Consider the following 25,120-nt stretch of genomic DNA (forward strand, 5'->3'; position numbering starts at 1 on the left):
AATGAAAAATAGGATAATCATCTACCAGACCACTATTTGACAACAGGTCACAGAAGCTTTTTCCAGATTAAATAATATCATTACTGAGGAACTGGAAGCTTAATTAATGTTGGCTAGCACCTTTGTAGCACCCTTATAGTTGCATCTTGTTGTACATAATCGATCATGCCTGCGAAAATGGTTTGTACCTGTCGTCAAAAATAGATCATTGTCACTTATTCTGTATACTATTCTACCTCCGTCATCCTTCCTTTTTCCTTGTTCCCTTTGCTCTACTAGTCCTTCATACTTACTGTTGTCTATTTTCACCGTTTAGTAAAAAATAACAATTTTAAATATTGCCTACCTAAACTTGTGTTAATTTAATTCCGTTATATATTTACACTGTAGAAGTGGCCTAAGTTACGAAACATCAGAAATACAATTTTTCCACTCATTATAGTATAGCGAAAAGCATATTTACCATTGACTTTCTACTCAATGCTCGAGTTATTTGAAAATATTGAATTCTAAACTGGCACTTATACCTATAAACTTCATCATTCAGGTTTCAAACCAGGATGTTCATTTACCCTCCACGATGAGTTGAAGCCTCTCGTGGAATTGAGTTTGTACTCTTTACCGCCATCATAATTAGCACCCTACTGACTTACCCAGGCTTCACACCGGCTATGACCCAAGAAAAGCCTGAGACGGTTTATTATTCCTTCACACTACTATTTATGGTCTTTTAACGGTATCCGTCTTCAGAATTATGTGCTTACCCGTGCATCTATCTTCTTGTTGACTAACTACTAGGACTTAGTATTGGTGATCAAGACACCTAAAGATTTTCCATATTTTAACTTTTATTGTTCAGAAATTTTCAGTTAAAGAACCATTCATTATTTATTATACTTGTCCATAAGAATCAACTTCTGAGATCATTTATTATTATTTTTCTTTTTCATTAAAATAGGCTGCAAGAACAGTTGTTCGTAGCTTTTACCACTACTCATAACAAAATCGTTCGTTAAATTATTCTAAATCGTAGCCGCTTCGACTCTTTTTCTAACATCTTTCTTTATTTCATATAACATAAACTTATATATACACACAAATGGTGAATATTTTACTGCTTACTTGGTCCTGCTGGTATGAGAAAAGGGTCAGTCCAAATATTTTCGTGAGCAACATACAACAATAAGCTGGTTTAGTGATGAATAGCCTCAAGTGCATACAACAATGTCTTAATTTCCGACCATTGGCTCTGGCCATCATGAAACAGTGGGCAAAGTATGAAACTAAGCATTTACACTCTAGCAATAGAAGTAAGGGACTAAATACCTATTGCAACGCATTAATAGCGAATAAGTGGAAATATCAAATTAGATTTACACGTCATCTTACGAGTCACTTCCAGGGCACACGAAGAATAAAAGATGAACGAAGGGCTGAGGAAAGAATTCGCCCCAAGAAACGTGGCGAAAAGTTCTTTTAGCCCTCTTACAATAAACGGTGAGGATAGATATGTACAACATGAATCCTTTCAAGTTGCCTACTGGGATTTTCGTTATGTTTTGTTGAACCAAAAGATTGAGCTATTTGTTCAGGTCATGTAAAGCCCTGATACACGTGACAGTGCAGTGAATATATTGTTGGTCATGACGCGCAAGCGAGTGCTAAAGTGGTTTGTAACCGAGCGTCGTTCAATAATACATCTGTTTACGGGTGAATTTTACACACACATACCAAAAAGAACGCATAATGGTGAATGTCAACTCAGTGTTTTGGAGTCTGTACGTTACTTTCTTTACTTGTGATTTTGGACAGGGCAAAGTTCGGAAACATTTGGCTGAAAATTTGGACGTTGTAGGATTAGAAGTGTTGATTGTGGAACGGAAATTGTATTCTCGGAGCGAGGTACAAAGTTGAAGGAAGGTTGAGGACTTCTAGTACTCTCTTTTTTGGGTGATTTCAGAATGTTTTTGTTAAGGCGGCTTTCGAGAAACGCGGCAAAACCCCCAGAGGCTCTGAAAGAGCTGAGAAGATCTCACCCAATCAGAACATGATGGAACTTTCTAGAATATCAACGTGACATGCTGCGGTTGGACATTAGCATAACCTGCGTCTTTGTGGATTGGCTGAATAACAATGATATTATGACCAACACTAATCAATATGAACACATGTCTTTATGTCCATTGTCGATTCTTATCCGATAATAACTTTCCCTGCTCCTTCTGTCTTCTGATTTGTGATTGTGATGTTCTACAAATTTTGGCTTCGTTATTAGCATATTATATTCTGCCGTGATCATGTAGAGAACATAACAGTTATGCTCCTTAGTATTTTCTTCAGGCTTCTGACAACTCAGGGGAGACAGTTTCCTCTTATTTACTTTTATTCTTCATAATCTCGAGACATTTTTTACACACTCCAACAATTCAAACCGTTTTTTGTACGGATTCTGATTAGGAAACATAACTTCGCCTGTCCAACAGTGAGTGAATTCAAAATCATTTGGACGCCTTCTTATTTGTCACTTAGTGGCACGGGTTTTCTATTTATCACGTGTCACACTGGCTGTTTGCAAAAAGATGAGGTGTCAGCTTTTACAGCTTCATAATAGGAGTGCTAATTTTTTCCATAGCCGAGTTGATAGGGCACACTTATAATCTCTTTTGAGGGTTGAGCGTATAATAAGCTGGATCAAAGGCGAATGTTCGATCCACGCTATGCTGTTCAGTCGACTTATAAGCAAGCTGTTGGATTGCTTGTGTAATCGTTCTATGAGGTTATCTGACGATAAGGGGCAAGGTTGTGTGCTAGTGTGATGAAGACCGCTAATGTGAGCGAATTAGCGAAATAGGCTTGAAGTTGCTGGTTCCTGTCACAAATCATGGTGGACGGTATACCAGAGTCAGAGGCAGTAATTATTTTTTGGTTGTGTTATCACTAATAAAACATGCGATTATCCACTTGCTAGGTAGAAAATCAACAGTAAAAACAGTGGGCGAGTGAACATGTTGGAAACGTTGGTCTGATATACTTAACTTTACCGGTTTTTAAACATCTCGTATGTCAGTTCCGCTATTATAAGGTTGAATTAAACTCCGCGCTTATATCGCTGCTTTCACGTACATTCTATTTCAGACGAACCCTTGGCAGACAAATTTGACGAAAGCAAGAATGGAGCAATGAGATGATGAATGGATATGAATTAGGGCTATTTACATAAAAGCTGTCGGAACAAAAGTTTGATTGACGCTGGTGAAATTGTCTCAAACGATCGTCGACTCCGATACAGCTGTGTGGATATTTTTAACAGGGCTTTACCCAACTTTTTGACTCTGTATTTGTAGTCATTTTACTTCCTGCAAGTAAATTCTTCTCAGGGAGATAAAAGCATTTATGTCTTACCGTAAGAAAGTATGAGCGTCAATATTTGCCTGTCCTCTGATAAAATGAATATTTGTCGAGGTCCGCGGATTATCGTCTATGGGGGTTCTGTGAGAGCAGAGGTCACTATTTACGTCTGAGGTATACGTTAAAGGTTTATAATGTGTAATTGACAAGTGATATATCAGGTATAAGTAAATGCCGATTTTATTTTCAAAAGCGGAGGCTCTTAATAAACTTCACTAGCTACAGCTTGTTTGCTTTTTCCGTAATCATACTACGCTTTCATATTGGTCATTTGAACCGTTTGAAACGCTTGAATCCCAGCGTTTCGAAGAATGACCTAGGAGTAGTTATAGGTTCATGAACGTGACACAAAAAGCGAGTTCGAAGAGTCTCTTTGAATTTCGTGTGTTATCGCATTATTCATTTAGGTTGTTTAAATAAGTTCCGAAGTTAATAGTCACGTTTAAGATTTAATTTTCACGGCCTAAACACAGGTTTAGGCGTTTTATATGGAAAATCACTGCACTAAGTGGTAGAATGGCAGTATCATTAGAGATGACATGTTGATGAATATCGACTGAAGCATTGCTTTTGTATGGAAGCTGGTTACTTGTTAATCCTCAAAACATTTTAGGGCAGAACTAATCACCATCACGTTACCAAACCTTGGCCATAAATGTTAACTAGAGCTCCTTGAAACAGAAGATCTGTCTATATTACTATACAAATATAAAATACCAAAATCACAAGTAAACACACCAAAGTTCAACATATCTTGGCAGATTGGTCTTCAATCTAAGGTGGTAGTAAACCCCATTGCCGATGAACTTCAGTTGGACACTTGTGAACGTCTTCAGGGCACTTCTGACGCTGCTCTGTAAGTCCGGAACAAGATCTCAGAAATCATTCAGAACCCGATTAGCATCTCTGATGCCCATGCAAATTTTTGTCATTAAATTCACCATTATCCTGTTAATCTGCTCTTTACGTTTTATGGACTTCTGAGAGCACAAATTAACGTCATGACATCCTATAGGGAGTATATATACGTATTCACTTCATACATGTACCATTATCATCCAGAAGCCTCTCATTACTGCAGCTAGTGGATGGTGTTACAGTTCAAGGAATCTCATTACGGTTAATTTCTCTTTTGACTGCCATCAATTCAACATAAATCGCTGTTAAGGTCAGTTACCTTTGATTATGCTTTCATTAGCAAACCTACTGAACGAAAGCCAATTATGTTTTATCATGAAAGCTGTCCGTATTTTATTCCACCGTTTGTTATAAGTCGATATATGACAGCGAAGAACGCTTGACAAGTTCACAGTTGCCCTACGTCCACGAGCTCTCCCAGTGACTTCGACCGAACCCATCTTAGAGGATAGACAAGGTAATTAGTTATAATGAACATGAAAAACAGAGAGCATGCCGCTCACCATGATCAAGTAAGCTATTTGTGATGGTCATCAAGCACTTCGGAACAATTTGGCTAAACAAACAACATAATAAGTACATATTCGTCTGAGGAAAATCCGTGTCCGTATTTTACCACTTGTGTTAACTGTTATAGTCTTCATTTTCTACTAAACAGCCATGTCACTTTGTAAACGTTTATGAAAATATAAGTATGGGATGCGGTATATTCAAACACAATGCGTTACGTTTGGTTGTTTGCAAATGTATCCCAAATACACGACGTAAGGGGGAAAATCGAAGTTTGCCCTAAATAACCGACGTGAAGGGGGAAAATCGATATTTCGCCTTTATTTACGCTTTCGTTCGCTTTATTTCCTTTTGTTCGCCTTTATTTCCCTCTTTCGGCTGCTTGGGCACTGTCAGAAAAACATTCCTTTTAGAACTGCCATAGAGAACCACTTTATCTTTCCATGTAATCTACACGGGATTCTGTTCTGTTGTTTAAAACTATAGTTTCTATTCCAGAGACTGGTACCAATTCAATGAATTCAACGGTTTGCCACATCAGTTACATTCCAAAGTGAAAAGCCCGACATATCAGTCAAATTGTGTTGATGTCAGTAGCAAATATCCTGAAAAAGGTTCAGTACACCAACTAAATACTTGAGCATATAAATATTGGGGTTTATTAATTAGGCTTACTATTGAATATAGTTTTTCAGATGCTTTAATAACTTTAATTCTGAGTAACTATTGCTGACTTAAGTTAATGACGCTTCTCTCTCGTGTACTGTAATGCAGTAGGTACAGTGGTCGTGTCCCACTTAAGATGTGAAAACACTGGTTTAAAACTATGTAATAGCCCCAGACAGTCAAACATTGGTTGGAGGAAAATGGATTGCCCACCTACCTTTTAAGAGTTCTCTCCAGACAGTGTTTTGCCAGTCGTTTTACTACTGTTCTGAATTCATTTGCAAATTTTCTCACGATTGCTCTATTGCCCTTTCTGATAGACTGCATTTATTGCAAAACTTTCTTCATGATCTTGGAAAAGTGATCATGACCCAGTTTGTAAACTTTTTCCTGCCAAGTGTTCGTTAGATTGTATTATTTCTCATCAACGTACAAGTTAGTCTGGCTTGCACATGCTTCGGGTTATATCATCTCTTCGCCTTTTGATCTTAAGAATGATTTGGACCGCCCTTAACGTTTTCCACTAAACCCATTATAGTCCTTATTGCTATGAATATTTGGGTTTATAAATTGGGCTATCATGTTAGTTGCTTAGAAAGACGTTTAACATAGTTAAGATAATAAAGTTACCACATTAGGCTATTGTCGTACTGCACTGGCGTAATAACTAAACGATCACGTAGTTATTAGTCAAGCAAGCGTCCAAAATAAACTTCCGAGTTTACTACCATCTTTAACGTTAAGTGAACAAATATTTCTGGATCGTAATTTGTAATATAATAATACAGCTCGGATTAATTAATGCCACAAATCTTTCGTATTTCCGAATCACCAGAAAAAACGATATCAATTCCTCATAAGTTAATCAGCAATCAACAACATAACTAGTTATTCATAATGGTTTTTGGATAGCGTCATAAATCATTGTCTTGACTTCGCAACTACATGAAATGATTGATAAAATTGATGAAACTAATAATAATCTTAGTCAACGAATTGTTTTATAATTATCGTTTTGGTCTTTTCTCGTGGTTGTATTTATTTATTACCTGTGATTTCAGCATATTTCTCTGTCACTTGGTTATTTTAGTAAGCGTCATAAAACATTATCAGTCTAATTGGAGGTTTAGCGACATAATCTTTCATGGAAAAATCATTGGTATAAACAGTCGAGCAAATCTCCTTAATGCTTTCCCTGATAATCACATGAGCAGCACTAAATGTTTGCCATCTTGTAGAGGTTTATTTAGCCAAAAGCGTTGCACAATATTATGTCACCTATACTTGTGGCACATAAGCTTAGTTTATCTGTATCCTATCCTAAACTAGGTACTTGCATCTGACTTATATACACCATTAACCAGTATGTATGCATATAAATTATTGTTCTGCTGCAACTCAGAACACTTAATCTGGAGCATATCTCTCAAGGGTGCACTCACGTTCGACAAACTGCCTTCAACTACTTGTCTGAAATTCACATGATTATCAGTATTTTCACGTGAGAAATAAGTGTTTGGTAGCAGTTTGTGTGTATTAGTAGTATTATTATGTCTTGTCACGGTTATGCAACAATGAGGTTGAGGGAATTTCTCCGTAACTATATTGAGCGTACTGAACTTAACAGACTAACCGGGACACTAGTTGGAATTCTTCTTCTCCGCGTCTTCACTTTTGTCGCATTAGTTAGTGTACTAATGCAGACGCAGTCGGAAGCCAACTCATATGAACGGCATACCGACATAAATGTTAACTGAATTTGTGATTTAAACCAACAAATACACCAATATCAACATTTATACAATAGTGATTGTTTCCCTATATATAAACACAAAACGCTTATACTGCTCATAAATCAAGTTATCATTCAGCGGTTGATAAGATGCATGTTAATGAGACTTGTCAAAATGTCTCTGTGATAAATCATCTTGGTACTGTTATGTTTAAAAATTAAATAATGTGTTCGTAGATTTTCATTTCGGGCGTGTCAGGAATAAAAACTGAACGTTTTCGAAACTACTGAATGTATTTCCAGGTCAGTCGCTGTTGCCCACTTTTTGATTTATCTTCCAGTATATCAATACCCAGAGGATTTATATTCTTTAGGTAACTTCCCATTTTGACTTCCTATCAAACTAACGTCACGCTGATTCTGGTAGGGAGGTTGGTGTAGTGGTATTGGTTCCAGCCACACGATCTTCGAAGCTAAACGTAAGATAGCTGGGAAGATTCGTAGTGCAATTGGATCCTAATGACACGATCTTTAAAGCTCAGAGTATAAATACCGAAAAGACTTACATTCAACAAGTAGCACTTTGAGAAATTCAAAGATGGTAAACGAGAGGACAATGAATCGAAGCGGCACGTTCAGGCGTGGTCACTGTATGTAAACTCATGCTTTTTGCATCGAACATATTACTCTCTTCCCATCCCAAACGTGTTCTTCAGAAGTGCTAGATGTCATATTGCTGATTGTCGTGGTAGGATGAGTTGGTGTAGACTGATGTGACTTTGTATAAATTAGGTAGTCACGTCATAACAAGTCTTCAGTATCGGAATTACGTCTGTTATCAAGGCAGCAGGGATAAATGTACTAGTACGGAACTATACAATAATTTCACACGAATACAAGTGATTTATTTGTACGAGTTTGGCCGTGAACAATCATTGACGACCTTATGATATACACTTCAATACTTAAGGCAACTCACAGTCAAGAAAATTGCCAGTATTGTTTCATATAATTTGACAGCCGGATGATTTACGAACAATATCGATTCCTTGAGGTTTTCATTTCACAGAGAACATGCGCTTGAAAATAACAAAGGGATATTCGTAGCGTACACCGTGAATTTCTTTGGTTTGTGATGAATACGCGTTATGTGAACCTGTCAGCGTTATATTTTTCCTGAGTGTCACAAACCTTCGAGGTTATTTTCAGGTTCATCTCATGTCAAAGACACTTCAGATAAGATTATTCTCCGAAAAGTATCACTGAAGTCGGTCGTAATACTCTCAGAAGTACTTGACGCAGTATTGCCATTTAAAAATGTGAGGGAAAGTTAATGCTGTCTCGAAAGGATCAAAGATCTGAATTCATCCACTGCTAGCCTTAGGTTGACAATTAAACAACATGACGTAGAGATATTATTGAAATAATACTTCTGCGTTATCTAAAAGACAAATAAGTAGAGGATACACATGGTAATTAATCATTATATATTTTTGAAATATACAGAAAAGCCAATTTTACACTCACCTAACCAAGCCTGTAAACGTAACACCATTCTGGGAAATATAAAATGTAGGATAGTCGCAAGCCGCTCAAGGTCGTTAGAACGAAACGGGTAATTTCGATACTGAGGTGTACTGCGTCAGGTGTTTATAAACTGTTACAGTCTGTACAGTTAGAATTTCGCTTTTAACTAGTGTCAAAATTGGAATGTATGTAGAAATTTTATTCGCTTGGTAAATTCTCAAGGTTTACAGGGCGAGACTAAAGAACATGGATGAGCCAATCAGAAGCTTTCGCGGGTTTTCAAGGTCACGGCGCTAAGTTCGGTACCTGACGCTTACGTACGGTCGGTTTGCAACGGATTTTAAAGAAAACATGATAATTAAGCGTCTACAAGATAAGTTATCATGAGATTTTGGCGCAGAATTCAATTATACATTTGGATAGAGTTGTGGCATTATAGCTGATGTCAGTTCGTGATGAGAACCCTAAGTATAATTCCTAACCTTAACCATGAACTGTAAACCATAATTTGAATTCTTCACACAGGTTAATAACCCTCATTTAGTCTTAGTTATTACGTTGACACTCTCAGATTCACTCTAGCGTCGCTCAAATGTCGTCCATAATTTATAGTCTCCTCTTAAACCCTAAACCGTAACCCTAATCCTAAACCCTAAACCATACCAACATACCGACAACACTGAAACTATGTAGTCGAGGCTGAAAGAATTCTCGGGACTTTATCATGGTTCCAGAGGTTGACTACTATGGAGCCACATGGATGAGTTCCTGTGCCGGATGCACTATGATTTTAAAACTTCTGAACCTATATCTGACCTTGATAAGTTTTTGATTCATGTAAAAGAACAGTATCCGCCTTAATTTTTGAGTTTTGTATAATATATTTTTACTGTACGCTAACTGTCTTCTGATTGGCTAATATTTCTCAAGGTCATTTAAGATTCGTTCAAAGGTCGTCCATGTTCTTTAGTCTCGCCGTTTACAGTCGGTTTTCTTGTCCTAGGAAAGATTTTCACTAGAAACCCTCACATTCAAAAGAATAGCTATTGTTTTTGTTGTTTTCCACGTCATGGATGCCAGTATAATGAGCTTTACTGTTATTATCATGATACATCTGCATACTTTTCGGGAGATGTTGGGCGATTCCTCCAAGGTCTCTAAGAAAACTGGGGATCTTACGGATGAATATGGATGGATTTCCTCAGTGTTGTAAAATTCTGAAGAAACATTGTAAAAAACCCAAAATTCTTGGGGATGTTTCCAAAACGGGATTTTTCGAGACTTGGGGAAATTTTCGGGGTTTTGTGTCATTTCTACAAAATGGACAATCTCACCGAAATAAAGAGATTGGGTACAATATCCATAGAAATCCCTCTAATATCAAGTGACGTATTTTTGTAATCCCTCTTCCTCCTCTTGGTATTCACTATATATACAGATAATAAAGAAACATTGCTTATCGTCTAGCTGTTATGTGAAAGTTAAAAAGCATCGTCTCCTGTTAAATATTATTGTTTTGAATAAATTATGAAGTTCTGTGGCCACACACCAAGATTCTACAAAGCAATCAAGAAATTTTATCCACCGGATTCGTATGATTCCAATCAATCAGGGTTTTTAACAGTTTTTTGGCATGGAATATTGATTAGGTTGATCTGCTATCTCCGTGTACACACACAAGTCTTTAGGTACCACTAATAACTTCCATGGTATTGATGACATGCAGCTACTCCTGACTAATGTGTAAATAAAGTATTTTAATGAAAATAGTTTATGATGCGTTTTCTAAACGAAAGCCGAAAAGGTCCTCCCTCATCAACGCTAAAGGAGAGTTTGCTGCTTCTTATTTTGACTTTATACCATTTAATTTATAATTCTGCTGTTGCTTTTTCGTTCTTGATGTTAATCACATTGCCAGTTAGTGACTTTAAATGTACACAAGCAGGAAGGCAACCCTGGTTTGTTTTCTTGCTCTTTATCAACAGGTAAACTTCTTATCCCAGTTTAGGAAAATCTTCAGTGTTCAACTTTGGTTGCTTTCTATTCTTTTTCGTTATAGTTTGTTTGATTCTTCTCTAGTATTTTCCAGATGTCGGGAAACACATCACAGTCACAATGTATTAAAGAATTGCTAGATAGTTTTTTCCGGGGTATATTATCTACAAAGTTAGATGATCAAAAAGTTCTGTCAGTAAGTACAAGCTTATTTTGATTTCTCCACAGAATTCGATACCGCTCATTGGGAAACTAGTGTTTGGCGATTCGAAACTCACTTATAATGAGGCACTATACTTGTTTTGTAGACTTGAGCGTGATTATTTATCTCTCGACATATTTCCTAATAAATCTTTATTTTCACGAAAAGAGGTAAACATTCTGTCACATCGTTAAGTACAACAGGACTGTTTAGGATCATATAACTCACTACGTGCTGGTTTTGATAGTGTATTCAACAATCCTACTTTGTCGAATAATGAGCTTTATTTCACTGTATATATGCGAATCTTTACTGCATCCAGAGGGCAATTAATATCATTGTATCCTTTTTATTTTTCATTGGTATTTTTTAATTTATTAGAAAGTGCAAAAAGTCTGCAGTTACACGTAAATAAACGGAGTAACTATTTGAGAAATAGTGTACCTTTAGGTTATTTTTTTTAGTCCGAATAGTGATTTTTAACATAGCGACTAGTCAGGTTGCTCAAGTCGTTTTAAGTTGTTGGGTCCATCGAATTATTATGGTATGCAGACTTTACTGTTGCGTCAAGTTATCGCCTAGTTAAAATTTATGTAGAAATTTTCACTTTGTGTTAGATCCAAAAGATTTGGTGCTTTAATTTTTATTTAGTATATATTCATTGACTGACATAAAGTTTTGTATTTGACTGAAGTGAACTAAAACCACTGAATATATCATTTAATGAACTATCTGCTTCTATCTAGCCCTCATTAAACATATTTTTTGATAACTTAGTAGTTTTTTGTGTCAGGTATTATTTATATTATTTTGCTTTACATCTTGCAAACAACTGAAAGCAGTCTGACTGGTTGTACGTATCTCTCGGTAGATTAGTACAACTATATTCATATATTATAAAAAGTACTTATGTTGTTGAGACTATAGTTCATGGATGACCTTTGAAAGAACCTTAATTAACCTTGAGAAGATTCAGCCAGTAAATAGTTGATACTGAGTAAGAATATATTGTACAAAACCAAAACGTTAAGGTGAATACACTTCTTTATGTGGTTTGAAAGTTTTTCCAGGTTAAAAAGAGGCTCTGCAATTTTTAAATTGTAATGCTTACGGTACAGGAACTCATGCAGCTACACAACCGTTGGTCTCTGGAGCCGTGATAAGGTCGCAAAGGTTTTTATAGCCTCAATCACATTGCTCCAATATTATTGATGTATATTCCCGTGGTGAGGTTTACGAAATGTCTCTTGTGAACAGCGACACGGTGTACGTAACCAAGTCTAGATATGCGTCGATATGCTCTCCAGTCGTCCGTGTACATAATAGTACACAGCTGCACATACTCCCGTATAATGGGTATTATCGTTTTAGCCTGACGCTTCTCACGTGCTGTAAGTGTCTCTTTTGCAATGATCTGTAGTATGTACCAAAGACCGGTCAAATATACTTGAGGAAGCGCTACTTGCCCTGTATTCTCTAACACTTATTCCTATATTGGATTTGCGTTTTCTAACGACTATTTCGTCGATTACTACTATTCTCTTGATTCCTCAAAACGAGTGATTCAAGTTCATTATCTTTTCCCCCAAATGTCCTGGTACAGCCGAGGGTGGGGAGAGTTAGCTCTCCCTCTCGAAATGCTCTCACATGGCCACGCATATACAGCCACTATCAGGGATGTAATAATTACTACCTTCTCGTGGCATGGGTGTTGTTTACGAAATTGAGGGGATGAAAAGCGAATATCCGGCGCTTTAACCGGGTTGGTGGACACGGTGAATTCACCCAGGGAATTTGGAAAACCCTGATTCCAAACCAATGGTGCACATGGGCTCCACGATTCTGATGGAACAAAAGGCGTATAAACCAATTGTTGGTCACCAGCTACCATGGGACTGAATCTTCTTACGTTGCTCGTCGAAGACTCCAACTGTGGCCCCCTAATAAAACCACCTGCTTTGGTCTGGGCACCTGGCCAGTATCACAGCACACACACAAATCAAATGACTTGAGTGACGCATATGTATGTGGTATCCCTTTGTACTAATATTTTTGTGTTCAAATAAATAGATGAATAAATACACCATTATTGCACATATATCTCGACAGTGCTCATACCACTAAACTCTCGAAGTTTCAGTAACATCTTCAAAGGTTTTAGCCGGTGTTACTGGTGCTCCTATTATCCAGTTTGCAACAGTTACCATAATCCGTCTTAGTTTCAATGAGGATCGAATGGAAAAGTCCCCCGTTCTAGCACTGTGTCCTCCAACATATGGTACGTCGAAATACAACATCGTTGCGGTAGTCTGCATAGTGTCCAGCCATCATTTTAACACTGCAGTCACAAATAAAGGAGCTTATCAGTAATTCCATTTGTTGTAGCCGCTTAACTATAACTTCCTTAGAATCCTCTGTAAACAGATCATGCGTGAAGATTGTGTATTGAAATAAGCAACATGATCTTGAAATCTCCCTTTCGCTTCTGATTGACTCGTTCATAAATTATAGTCTCGCCCTTATGCTTTGTTTTATGGTGTGGTATTTGTTGCATTTTATTTCCTTTAAGCGGCAGTAGCTTAGGGGTTGATGGTTCTGGATTGTAATCATTGAGTTATAGGTCGGATGAATTTATATCGTTCTCTAAGACTTGTGTTATGCAGATAAGTGCCGTCATTCTTATTTTTTGATTATGAAAATACACTTTGCTATTTTACTATTTAAAAATATTTGTTAGATATCGAAAAATTGCAGAAAATCCCCTACTTATTATTACAAGCTGTTCTTCACTCATCATTTCTCTCAAAAGTATATTAAATCAACTTTCAACTACTGAAAATGAACTTACCAAAGCATTTCTTCATATATCGCAATCAATAAAGTTAGCTTATTATTATTGTTATTCGATTACGAATTTGTTCCCTCACTTAGACTAGAAGTAGTTATACTACATGAATTGCTTAGTGCTCAAATTGCAATATCAGATCTCATGTTTTTGGAATCTCTGCTTAGTTTAAATCGAGCGAAAGATAATCTAGACAAACTGCGTAAACTTCTCAACTCTAAAGTAAGCGTGCTTGGTATTTCACTTATTTGTTTTAGAAGTAACGTTAAATGTAACTTTGACAAGGTATTGCCAATAATGATACCTGAGTGAAATTCATTATTTTATTAATATTTGTGTGACAAACGTACAACAGAACAGCTTTCCAATCGGTCTACTGCATCCAATACTTTTTTTCTTGATGTCATTCTGTGGTGATAATGACTATCGCAATAAAACATCGATTTTCCGTTATGGGTTGACGATAGTGTCAGATAGAATGGACCTTGTAAATATTTCTAAAATACATTATTGGGATTTGACTTTCTTCGAACCTGACATTTCAGATGAGATAAGCTCACTATGTTTATTTCTCGGAGGTTTAATGTTTAGCGCATTTATAAGACCACTATTTGATAATATTGTTTTCGAGATTGTTGTAATAATCTATTTATTGGTTCAACTTACCATGTCTGCATAACAGTACCTCTGTGACTTCTACGAGAGCATTACAATAACCAGCCTTATTTTCAATATGTTGAACTTTGCCTTGGCGATTCGAGGAGTTAGTCTCAAATTGTTGCGAACTAGATAATGTATTATCGTCTATATATTCGGGATAGCTAAACTGCTTGTGTTCTGCTTACCAATAATTCAGTTGTTGATAAAAAAAATATTAGTTATAATTAAGTTAGCTAAATGTTTTTATGTACATAATTAATCAAAGGAGTATTAAAATTAGATTAATTGGAAGATTTCATAATAACATATGATTCCACCCTTTTGTGGCATATTGATTCGCTTTTGGAGAAGTGCAAGAGCAATTTACTGGTTGATTATTCTATAATGTTTCTGTTGGGTATGTACGATTCTTCAATGAGGGAGGAAGTCAATATTGATTTAAAGTGAATGTAAAGTCGACTATCAACACATTTTCGTTTCATTACTTTATGAACTTCCAATGCATGTTAACTATGATTTGTGTTTATTGATAACTTAGTTCATGGATTCTACTCATGGTAACTGATTCTTAACCGAGTAACAAATGTAATTTTAATTCTGATGCGATCATAATCAGCAATGCTTCCATTATGAAACTAAACACCTAACTCTAGTTAACGGGTCAGGGAAGAAAAGGATAAAAGTAGTCTTGTTCACTGCATTGAACCTGGAGTCTCAATATCTTGGGTCATTGAAAGAACGTGTCAGTTTTGCTTTATTCAGTTTATCTATTGCTAAAGCTTGTATAATCTCCCCTCTTTTTTATCTTGGCTTCAGGAAAAGGTTCCTTATTCGTCTTTGTTTTTAGTGCTTCTTTACTAAACACTGAACTATATAAATGCTGATACAATAGAACGGATTGTTTCGTTTCGAATAAATAGTACAGTTCGTTACCAAACCACTGGAACCATGTACTTCCAGTCCATTTTTTAAAATACACAATGATCCTTACATATTCCATAAGAATGCAATTAGTGTATGTATTACTTAGTGTGAAGTGAATGGTCGACTAGTAAACGTAATGTTACTTTTCGAATAAATTCACAGAGGTATGAAGTTTTTGAGGTCAGATTTCCGCATAGTTAACCTACCTACTGATTGATTTTAACTGCGCATATTTTAGGTTTCACCTTTACCAAAGAAAACCTTGATTCAAAATGCCTGAATGGTGATTCTGTAGAATCGTTTGAGTTGTGCTTTTTCACAGTTATCTGTTTCGATCAATATGCTTTCATCATCTCTTAGACATTGTCATAAAAAACACAAACAAATAGTCTACTGACACTTCTGCAAGAAGTTAGCAATCTGTCGTGATGGTTTGTAATGTGATTACCTGTAATTGCATTATCTTTGTCTTCACACATTCCGAATCTCCGTTTTATTGGCTTCTATTATTGCCTTTATACAATCTTTTCAGTATACTAAACATCATTTGTATTTTTGTCTAAATTTTCTCATCCTTTTAGTCAAGTTCATACCCAAAATTGTAAGCCTGCATCGTGTGATAAAAGTTATTGTGTAACTCTAAACCGTTGTTTGGAGTTCGTGCAAGTTAATGGCTTATCTACTTGGTTTGACGTTATGTTTCTTATTCCTAGTCTCATTTAGATTGTAGTTCATTATATTAGAAAATACTTCAGATGTCATTGTCTTGTTATTCTCATAGTTTTCATCATTGACTGGTTCCAGTTAATTAATTACTAGAAACTGGGAAGCACTAAACATCTGTTCCTTTCTAATATGAGACTTCTCAACAGTGCACATTCACAACCTGACAGGGAGTCAAGCATCGTCTTCTGGCGAGCACCTAATCTCTAGACCACTGAATCGGCATCCAGTGGTGCAAATGTTTAACTCCGATCTATTCTCAATATTACGCAAGCATTGCGTCCAATGGACGACTTATCTCTTCTAATTTAAGAAATGTTTGCTGTTGACGAAATCCTGTTTTTGTTTTTGTTTCCCAGGGTAGTACTTCACCCAGTAAACAATTACCACTTGTAGCATGGCTTGAACGCTTTTACGCTCATTTGCTTAGTAAATATACTTTGTACTGGTTTGAAATCTTGGTTCGTTCTGCATCCAATCTTCAGGAAATTGAAGAAACAGCAAACTCAGAAAATCTGAATCTGGTTGCCAAGTAAGGTGTTTTTAGTTCGTTGGAATTTGTTTCATACAATTGGTGTTTTATACTTGTGTTTATTGTTTTACCGTTCGGTAAGTGAATATATCTGCTACACTACTAAACCTCCCAGCCTTACATGGGTTAACCCAATTCGTGTGACCACCTGGTGACATCTTTCCGTCAACATGGCGTGTTGACCTAGAGATTGTACAAAAATAGACAGCATATTTGTCACTTATCTTAGTCATTGGGTAATCGTAACTTTATCAACTAATATCCTTCTCACTTGGTATGTTCATATATTTAAACGCTAGCTTAGTATATTGTTGACACAGAGGGAGATGCTGCACCTAATTGAAACTCACTTTTTACTATTCAGTACAAATCATCGTACACTTGTTCCTTATTCTATGAATCAAATCATACTTTCTTTTTCTCTATAGTATCACAAGATTCCAACGAGAATCTAACGCACTAAATATCTCATTATTATTCGATACAACTTGTCAGTCATTTCCATTCCTTGGACATGGTTATGTTTTGAGAGGTTCTGTTGGTGATGCGCCAAAAGGAATTGAAAGTATTCCACCAATTTTTAATGCTCCATTGGTACGCGGGAAATATTTATTGTATTTATTTGTTTAATTTTATCATTTACGTAACTTTCTTCTGAATGTAGCATATATGGATTTTTTTATTTATTCTCTGAAGAAGTGGCTTACACCAAGTCACGAAACGTCAGAAAATCTAATTTTTCTACTCATTGGGATATTACAAATATATTATTTATTTATGTATGGATTTGTTTTTATGACTTCGTTTTTTTCCGGTATGGAAACATCCGATGCGAATAATAGGCCCGTCGTATGCTGGATTTCAGTTTGAAATGAAGTTATTGTTGATACTTTAAAGTGACTATAGTGTACAGTGTAAAAACCTATGAGAAATTACAACAAGAAAAACCAGTATTGTTGGTCAAATGTACTAATTGAATAATAGTTTTTAATTTGTTCTAAACGTCAGTATTGTGTTCGTCTACATCCTGTTACCACCAAGTGTAACCAAAGAATATGAAGTCTGAAGAATTCAATTCTCTGCCTTTAGTATAGGCTAAAAGTGCATACACCATGTACTACCGCAAAAGCATTACTTGTTATCGATATTATTTTCCTATGTGTCAATCCTATTAACGAAAAAGAATTTGTGATTCATTTAGATTATATCTTGTAAGTGGCTTTCAGTTAACAACTTTAAATATTAATAAAAGCCGAATAACCTCATATATATACTTCACACAGTTGAATCAAAGTTTGGGTCAAATCGCTAATATTTTAGAGTGCCAGTCACCTTGTAGTTTATTAAGGAAAATCTGATTTCGTAACTATAATGAATTGTATCCATTTCGTAAATGAACATGAGTAAACTAGTCTTCTATCTCTACAATTTAAGCATTTGAGCCTCAGCTATTAGCTTATTTATTCAAACCCGTTTTCTTGTAATTCCGTCTTCGCATTTGATTAGTATTTCAAGCCTTCTTTTAGAACGTATGACGGAAATTTTGTACTATACTTCATTAAGCCAATGTTCCCTACTTGCATCACTCCTGTACCTGGTAGAACATTCCCTTAAGTGATGTTATTACCTACTAATTAACATAAAAGAATAACGCAATATTTCAAATTTGGCCGTTAAATATTAATTATTCAAAATGTTGACAGAAATAAATACACGCAGTCTATAAACGCGCATGATGCTCAAGATCATGAGCAAATAAGGGGGAATGTTTAAAGGTGGAGATGCTTTTGACTCATGACACATGAACTTATATCTATTACTTAGTTTATCTGTTTACCGAATAACGATAACAATACTAAAAAGTGTAACGATAATACAACTAATTTAATTTTTTCTTTATTCTTCACAGGGTAGTTCATTGTCTCCGGTTGATATTTACACAATTGTTATGCAAATCAACAGTACTCTTCATCTTAGTGGTGATGATAAAATTGATGTTAGTGATATTTTAAAACAACCTCGTTATGTATATGACGAGAAATTAAATCATACATATTATATTAAAAAATTAGAATGTCGTGTATTTTTAGCGCTGGTTTATGAAGGTTTGAAATCCCATAAAGATAAATTAATTAATGAATTTATATCAATGCTCACAGATACGATTTGTTTACATAAAGTGGTCAATCTGCTAAAACAGCACCGACAACAATTCTCTTCATCACCATCTACTGATCGAAGAAGTTTACGGTCGTTGTTTTTTCACTGATTTTCCCTACCGTTCTTTTTTTTATCAATTTCTAATCGTTCCAGTCAGATAATATATAATTTTCATTAATTTCTTATTGTACATATGAACAATTTTAGCGTGTGATTTCTAAAAAATGAATAATAATTTGGAATAAAGAAATATCAGTTGTAGTCTCTTACTCATTATTTATTTTAAGTGAAGTAACTGACCAACTCTGTCTTTGAGAACTGGTAACAGCACAAAAGTGTGTTTTACGGTACTTAGTTTGTTTCTAGAGGAATATGTAAACGAGATTTAATTCTTACTGTTCTAGTTATTGTGTTTAATCAAGATATTCACAGAGTATTGAAATGTATTTGATTTGTAAGCTACTCGATTAAATAAATGATTAAAATTCTGGACTAGTGATTCAGTGGTATTATACTTAGCGCAAGATCTGGAGTTATTTGATACTGTCTCATATAGGAGCCGTAGACCAGGACGAAATGCCTGTTTATTGGTTTTCTGCGTTTCTTTAGGTGATACCAGTCTGTAATAATTTTAAATTACTCAGAATTCCCACAAAAATATCCTAGTAAACTTTAGATTAACAAGTGTTTTATGGTAAAATGTCAGTTATAAGAATCGTAGTTTTTAAAATGGTGGATGGTATGGATATAAAATTCAGAAAAGGTTACACACCGAACTGTATTGTAGCCGGTTTTATTTAGTATTTCCTATCAAGTGTAAATTGGTAACTTTACAGTGACATTTTCTTATTTAGAACGGTCCACTTCGCATCGGGATTGGACTGAACATTTATTTAAATTTGAGAGTGAAATAATTGTCTTAGATTTACTATTTCGGTAGACCGTATTTAACAATCAGCCGAAAAGATTAGTTAAGTTATCTGCGAATTGAGTTCAAACTGTTAAAATTGTAGGTAAATAATGAAATCAGTTAGTCATTAAAAAAAGAAACACTCAATTTCAATCGGTAATGTAATTCTCTGATTACTTGTATTTTTGATGTTGTTAATGAATAATATACTTTTAGTATGGTGGAGAAGATTTGTAGCTCAGGTGGGTGATTTTGATGTTGGTTTGTTCTCTGAGCTGGATGGTTTGGTCGTGGAGCTTTCATCGTCCTTCTGAACAACATCATCAGCACAAACTTCGGGTAGAAGTGAAGTGTTTGAATTTCTCCACATGTGATTCACAGCTTGTCCTCTGCACCTCGATGTTGATTGGTTCTTATTGACCTTAAATCTGTCATTGTTTATTTCTTTGTTTTGGTTGTATCTCCTATTGGTTTGATTTTTGTTCCTATGTTCCTGCATAATTTTCTTGATTGGTTGATAGATTGGATTGATTTCAATATGTTTGTTTATTGCTGATTGACCTGAGTGCCAAGCTTCTAAAAATTCTCTGGTATTTTTGGAATTGCCTCTGTCCAAAATCTGCATATTTTCCCAGTCGAATGTATGTCCGTAGTTGTCCACGTGTATTGATATGAGTGAAGAAATGTCGTGGCGTTTGACTGCTAATTGGTGTTCATGTAGGCGAAGATGCAGGGGGCGTCCGCTTTGTCCAATATAATGTTTGTTGCAGTTGGTACAATTTATCTTGTAGATGATGTTTGTTTTGTCCTCTTTTGCCATTTCATCTTTTGGTTTGCATAAGATGGACATAAATCCAGTCAAAAAACTAGACAATCGCATTTCAAAAACTTTAAACAAACTCGTCAAAGCAGGAGAAATAACGAAGCAAGATCAATGGAGAATGAAATCTAATGGACCAGTACTCCTTCGGTTCTACGGCAGACCAAAGATACACAAACCAAACATTCCACTACGTCCAATTGTAGCACTACCAGGAACACCAACGTACAATTTATCAAGAGAAATCTCAAGAATACTGAAACATTTAGTAGATTCGTCGAACCACTCCATCAAACCAGCCACACAATTCCTTGATCAGATTAGGAACATTCAAATCAACGACGACGAACTAATGATATCCTTCGATGTAACAGCACTATTCACTTCAATTGAACCAAACCTAGCAAAAGAAACTCTGTCCTTGCTTCTAACCAACGACGAAAACCTCGCGAAATACACGAAACCTCAAAGTCAAAGCCTACTTGAACTCATAGATCTATGTCTAACAACATATTTCCAATTCAATAACAAAATCTACAAACAAACAAAAGGGACACCAATGGGATCACCAATATCAGGACTCATCGCGGAAGCAGTAATGCAACGACTAGAAACCACAATTCTACCAGTGATCAAACCAAAAATTTGGATTCGTTATGTAGACGACACATTCGTCATCGTCAAAAAGGAGGAACTAGAAAACACCTACAAGCAGATCAACAACGTCTTCAACGACATCAAGTTCACAATGAAACAAGAGTCGGACAACAAGTTACCATTCTTAGATGTATTAATCACCAGAACTGACACAGGAAAACTAGAGACTCAAGTGCACAGGAAGCCGACCCACACCGATCAAATTCTCAACTACAATAGCAACAACCCAAGAACTCACAAAATCAACTGTGTATAAACTTCGTTCAAGAGGGCGAGAACACACTGCAATACAATCACAGCACGAAAAAATGAAGAAAAACACCTGAAAACCATTCTTCAAAAGAACGGCTATCCAATCAATTTCATCAAAAAATACCAGTCGCACACACCATCAGAAACGAAATCAAGTATAGAAATCAACAAAAGGATCATCCTACCATACATAAAGGGCATATCGGAAACGACAACAAGGCTGCTGAAAACCTTCGGAATAGTTGTAGCCCACAAACCAACAAAGTCCCTCCACTCAATCTTATGCAAACCAAAAGATGAAATGGCAAAAGAGGACAAAACAAACATCATCTACAAGATAAATTGTACCAACTGCAACAAACATTATATTGGACAAAGCGGACGCCCCCTGCATCTTCGCCTACATGAACACCAATTAGCAGTCAAACGCCACGACATTTCTTCACTCATATCAATACACGTGGACAACTACGGACATACATTCGACTGGGAAAATATGCAGATTTTGGACAGAGGCAATTCCAAAAATACCAGAGAATTTTTAGAAGCTTGGCACTCAGGTCAATCAGCAATAAACAAACATATTGAAATCAATCCAATCTATCAACCAATCAAGAAAATTATGCAGGAACATAGGAACAAAAATCAAACCAATAGGAGATACAACCAAAACAAAGAAATAAACAATGACAGATTTAAGGTCAATAAGAACCAATCAACATCGAGGTGCAGAGGACAAGCTGTGAATCACATGTGGAGAAATTCAAACACTTCACTTCTACCCGAAGTTTGTGCTGATGATGTTGTTCAGAAGGACGATGAAAGCTCCACGACCAAACCATCCAGCTCAGAGAACAAACCAATATCAAAATACTTTTAGTATATTTAAAATGCTACAAACGCTAAATGCCTATTCAACATCAATTATAGTTATTTAATACATTTCCTTTAGCTTTTGTTTATAAATATCCCTTGTGTATTATCCGAATTCAATCGTCCATGGTCTTAACTAGTTTCGTATATTTTAACCCAATTACACTACTAAGTCAAATGTCAACAATAGTGTACTAGAAGGCTAGGTACGAAACGTTTTTGAAAAAATTACGTCTTTGGCACTGAACCAATAGGCCAAGTTCGGGACTAGTGAGTAAGGTGCGAACCCTGAAGGATAATCTGAAAAAATTTTTAACTGGTACGTAATACATATAAAGAAAACCTAGGAATGCACAACTGATGAGAGTTGGATAAAATGCTCCAGGTGCAGAAAATGAAGTCGCTACAAGCTCGTATAGTATAGATTACATCCAAGTCAAGATCATTTTGCGTAAAAGAATATACACTTCGATATTGTGTGCGTACAAAAAATTATTACTGAATCATTGAGAAAATCAAAATACCAAAAATATATTTATGCGTCCATACCATTTTTTGTATCATGTAAAATTGAATAAGTAAACAATATAAAGTTAATTGAACCTACCATTTAAGTCACTTCTTAACTAAATATGATATTATAAATTATTATAATTGATTACAGCGATTACAATAAAGTAGTCTCAAAGTCCCACCTAGCAGTATGGTTGGACCTACTCCGAGGAAGTAATCATCAATTATAACATAATTTTACTTGATATGTAGAAACTCCAAAAATAAAATAATCATAATGAAAAGCAGTCGGTTTTTCGACTGGAAATACACTTATATATTCCTCATTGTTATTTGCTTGCTGTGAAGTCAGCTTAGAAGAAAATATAGGATAAACCATTAACTTTGTGTTACAAGATAACATAAAATTTCAGTAGTAGTAGTAATACAGCAAAGTGGATAACAAAGCATTTTCCGATACCCCCACCAGCTTATATGTTTCAAGAATGAGTTTCAGCTTAGTCGTCCAGCTGTTAGCACCACCTAACCTATTTAGATATGAGCAGTCAATATGTATGTAAGGCCAATGTTTGCTCCGACTCAGTGTCTGGTTAAACTGTATGCTGTTGTGATACATGAAGTGTTGGAATGATAGTGACAAAGTTCTAGTTTAAGAAATAAGTCCTAGTGATTGTATCTTTATCACAATATGGTCCAGAACCAAATTACATGGAGAGTTATATGTGAGTACTGAATTATTCTTTAAACAACTCTTCCAATGATAACACTTGTCGTATGGTGATGCTTTTATGAACTGGGGAATTCTATCTTATTCTGTGCATTTTCATAAAACGCGGCTTTCAGAATATAAATTCGTCCGTTTTAAACTGTAAATTCTGATGGTCTAGTGTTAAACTTATTCTCGGACTAAAGCATACATATCAATTTATATTTACTACGCATATATACGCCACAATGACTGCTCCATTTATCTCCCATCAGTTTTCAGCTGGTACGGCTGAGAGTGGGGAGGGCCCGCCCTCCCTCGGAATGCTTTCACACGGCCACGCGTATTACTCACTACCTTCTCCTGGCATGGGTGTTGTTTACAAAATTGAGGGGATGAAAAGCGAATATCCGGCGCTTTAACTGGGTTGGTGGACACGGAAAGTCCACCTAGGGAAGTTGGAAAACCCTGATTCCAAACCAATGGTGCACGTGGGCTCCACGATTCTGATGGAACGAAAGGCGTATGAACCAATTGTTGGTCGCCAGCTACCATGGGACTGAATCTCCTTACGTTGCTCCACTGCCTTGTGGATCAGACATTTAGGTCGAAGACTCCAACTGTGGCCCCCTAATAAAACCACCTGCTTTGGTCTGGGCACCCGAGAAATATCATGGCCCTCACACAATTAGTGTGGCGCATATCTATTTGGTGCATCCTTGTACCAATATTTATGTGTTCAAATAAATAATAAATTGTAGAAGACTCAATTTGTTTAATGTACATTCGAGCTGAACAACGTCCCTGGATATTTATTTGTTTTAGTTAACTGCCATCATCAGCGAACAACTGATATGACACTTATGAAGTATGGGGTTGTGGAGATTGTTGAGTTTCATTGAAGTGATGAAACGATCAATGTTGGACCACCATTGAAAACCTGGAAGCACTGGACGACCGTTTCGTCCTAGTGTAGGATACGTCAACAGTATGTATCCACGATCCCGCACTCGAGACTCGGATCTCCAGCCTCACACGCGAACGCTTAGCCTCTAGTCCACTAAGCCGACATCCAACAGTGTTAATGTTTAACCTTAACCATTTTCCTGCTGAGGAGTATCTTACTAGGACGAAACGGCTGTCCACTGCTCCCAGGTTTTCAATGGTAGTCTAACGTTGATCCGTTCATGATTTCAATGATATTTTGAAGTAATTAATAAACATTTGACTATGATGAACTAGATCAAGTATTAATGTGATATAACCAACAAACAGTTGTTATTTTTTACAAACGGATTACACTAGGACAAGTAACGCTGATACGCATACAATTGCACGATCACAGCTACATTCCTTGAAATATATTCCAACCGGTAAATGGCCAAGAAATGAAGTTTTAGTTTTCTGCATAAAAATATTTCCTTGGAAATTTTTTTATCAATATTTTGAGATTTGATTATCACCAACCAAACACACATTTTTGTTAACACTGATTCTCAATATGGAAAGTAAGATAATACACAACAAAAATACGAAAATATTTTTATTTCAAAATCTGCAAGGGAAATAGATATGTTGATTATCACA

At 36.0% G+C, this 25,120-nt stretch overlaps 1 protein-coding gene across 1 annotated transcript; it reads left to right on the top strand.

Moving 5' to 3' along the window:
- Positions 1 to 1,643: 1,643 nt before the first annotated feature.
- Smp_155770 (hypothetical protein) lies at positions 1,644 to 19,062 on the top strand (the record flags this gene model as incomplete). The annotated part of the gene is made up of 11 exons (XM_018797025.1): positions 1,644 to 1,778; positions 1,813 to 1,902; positions 4,170 to 4,264; positions 10,841 to 10,952; positions 10,985 to 11,128; positions 11,162 to 11,298; positions 13,696 to 13,839; positions 13,890 to 14,025; positions 16,470 to 16,642; positions 17,071 to 17,236; positions 18,552 to 19,062. The coding sequence occupies 11 exons, from the start codon at positions 1,644 to 1,646 to the stop codon at positions 18,909 to 18,911; spliced, it is 1,692 nt and encodes a 563-aa protein (XP_018652108.1). The 3' UTR covers positions 18,912 to 19,062.
- Between the last annotated feature and the right edge of the window lie 6,058 nt (positions 19,063 to 25,120).

The sequence above is a fragment of the Schistosoma mansoni genome, chromosome 4 (genome assembly GCF_000237925.1).
Source record: "Schistosoma mansoni strain Puerto Rico chromosome 4, complete genome".
Taxonomy (NCBI): Eukaryota; Metazoa; Platyhelminthes; class Trematoda; order Strigeidida; family Schistosomatidae; genus Schistosoma; species Schistosoma mansoni.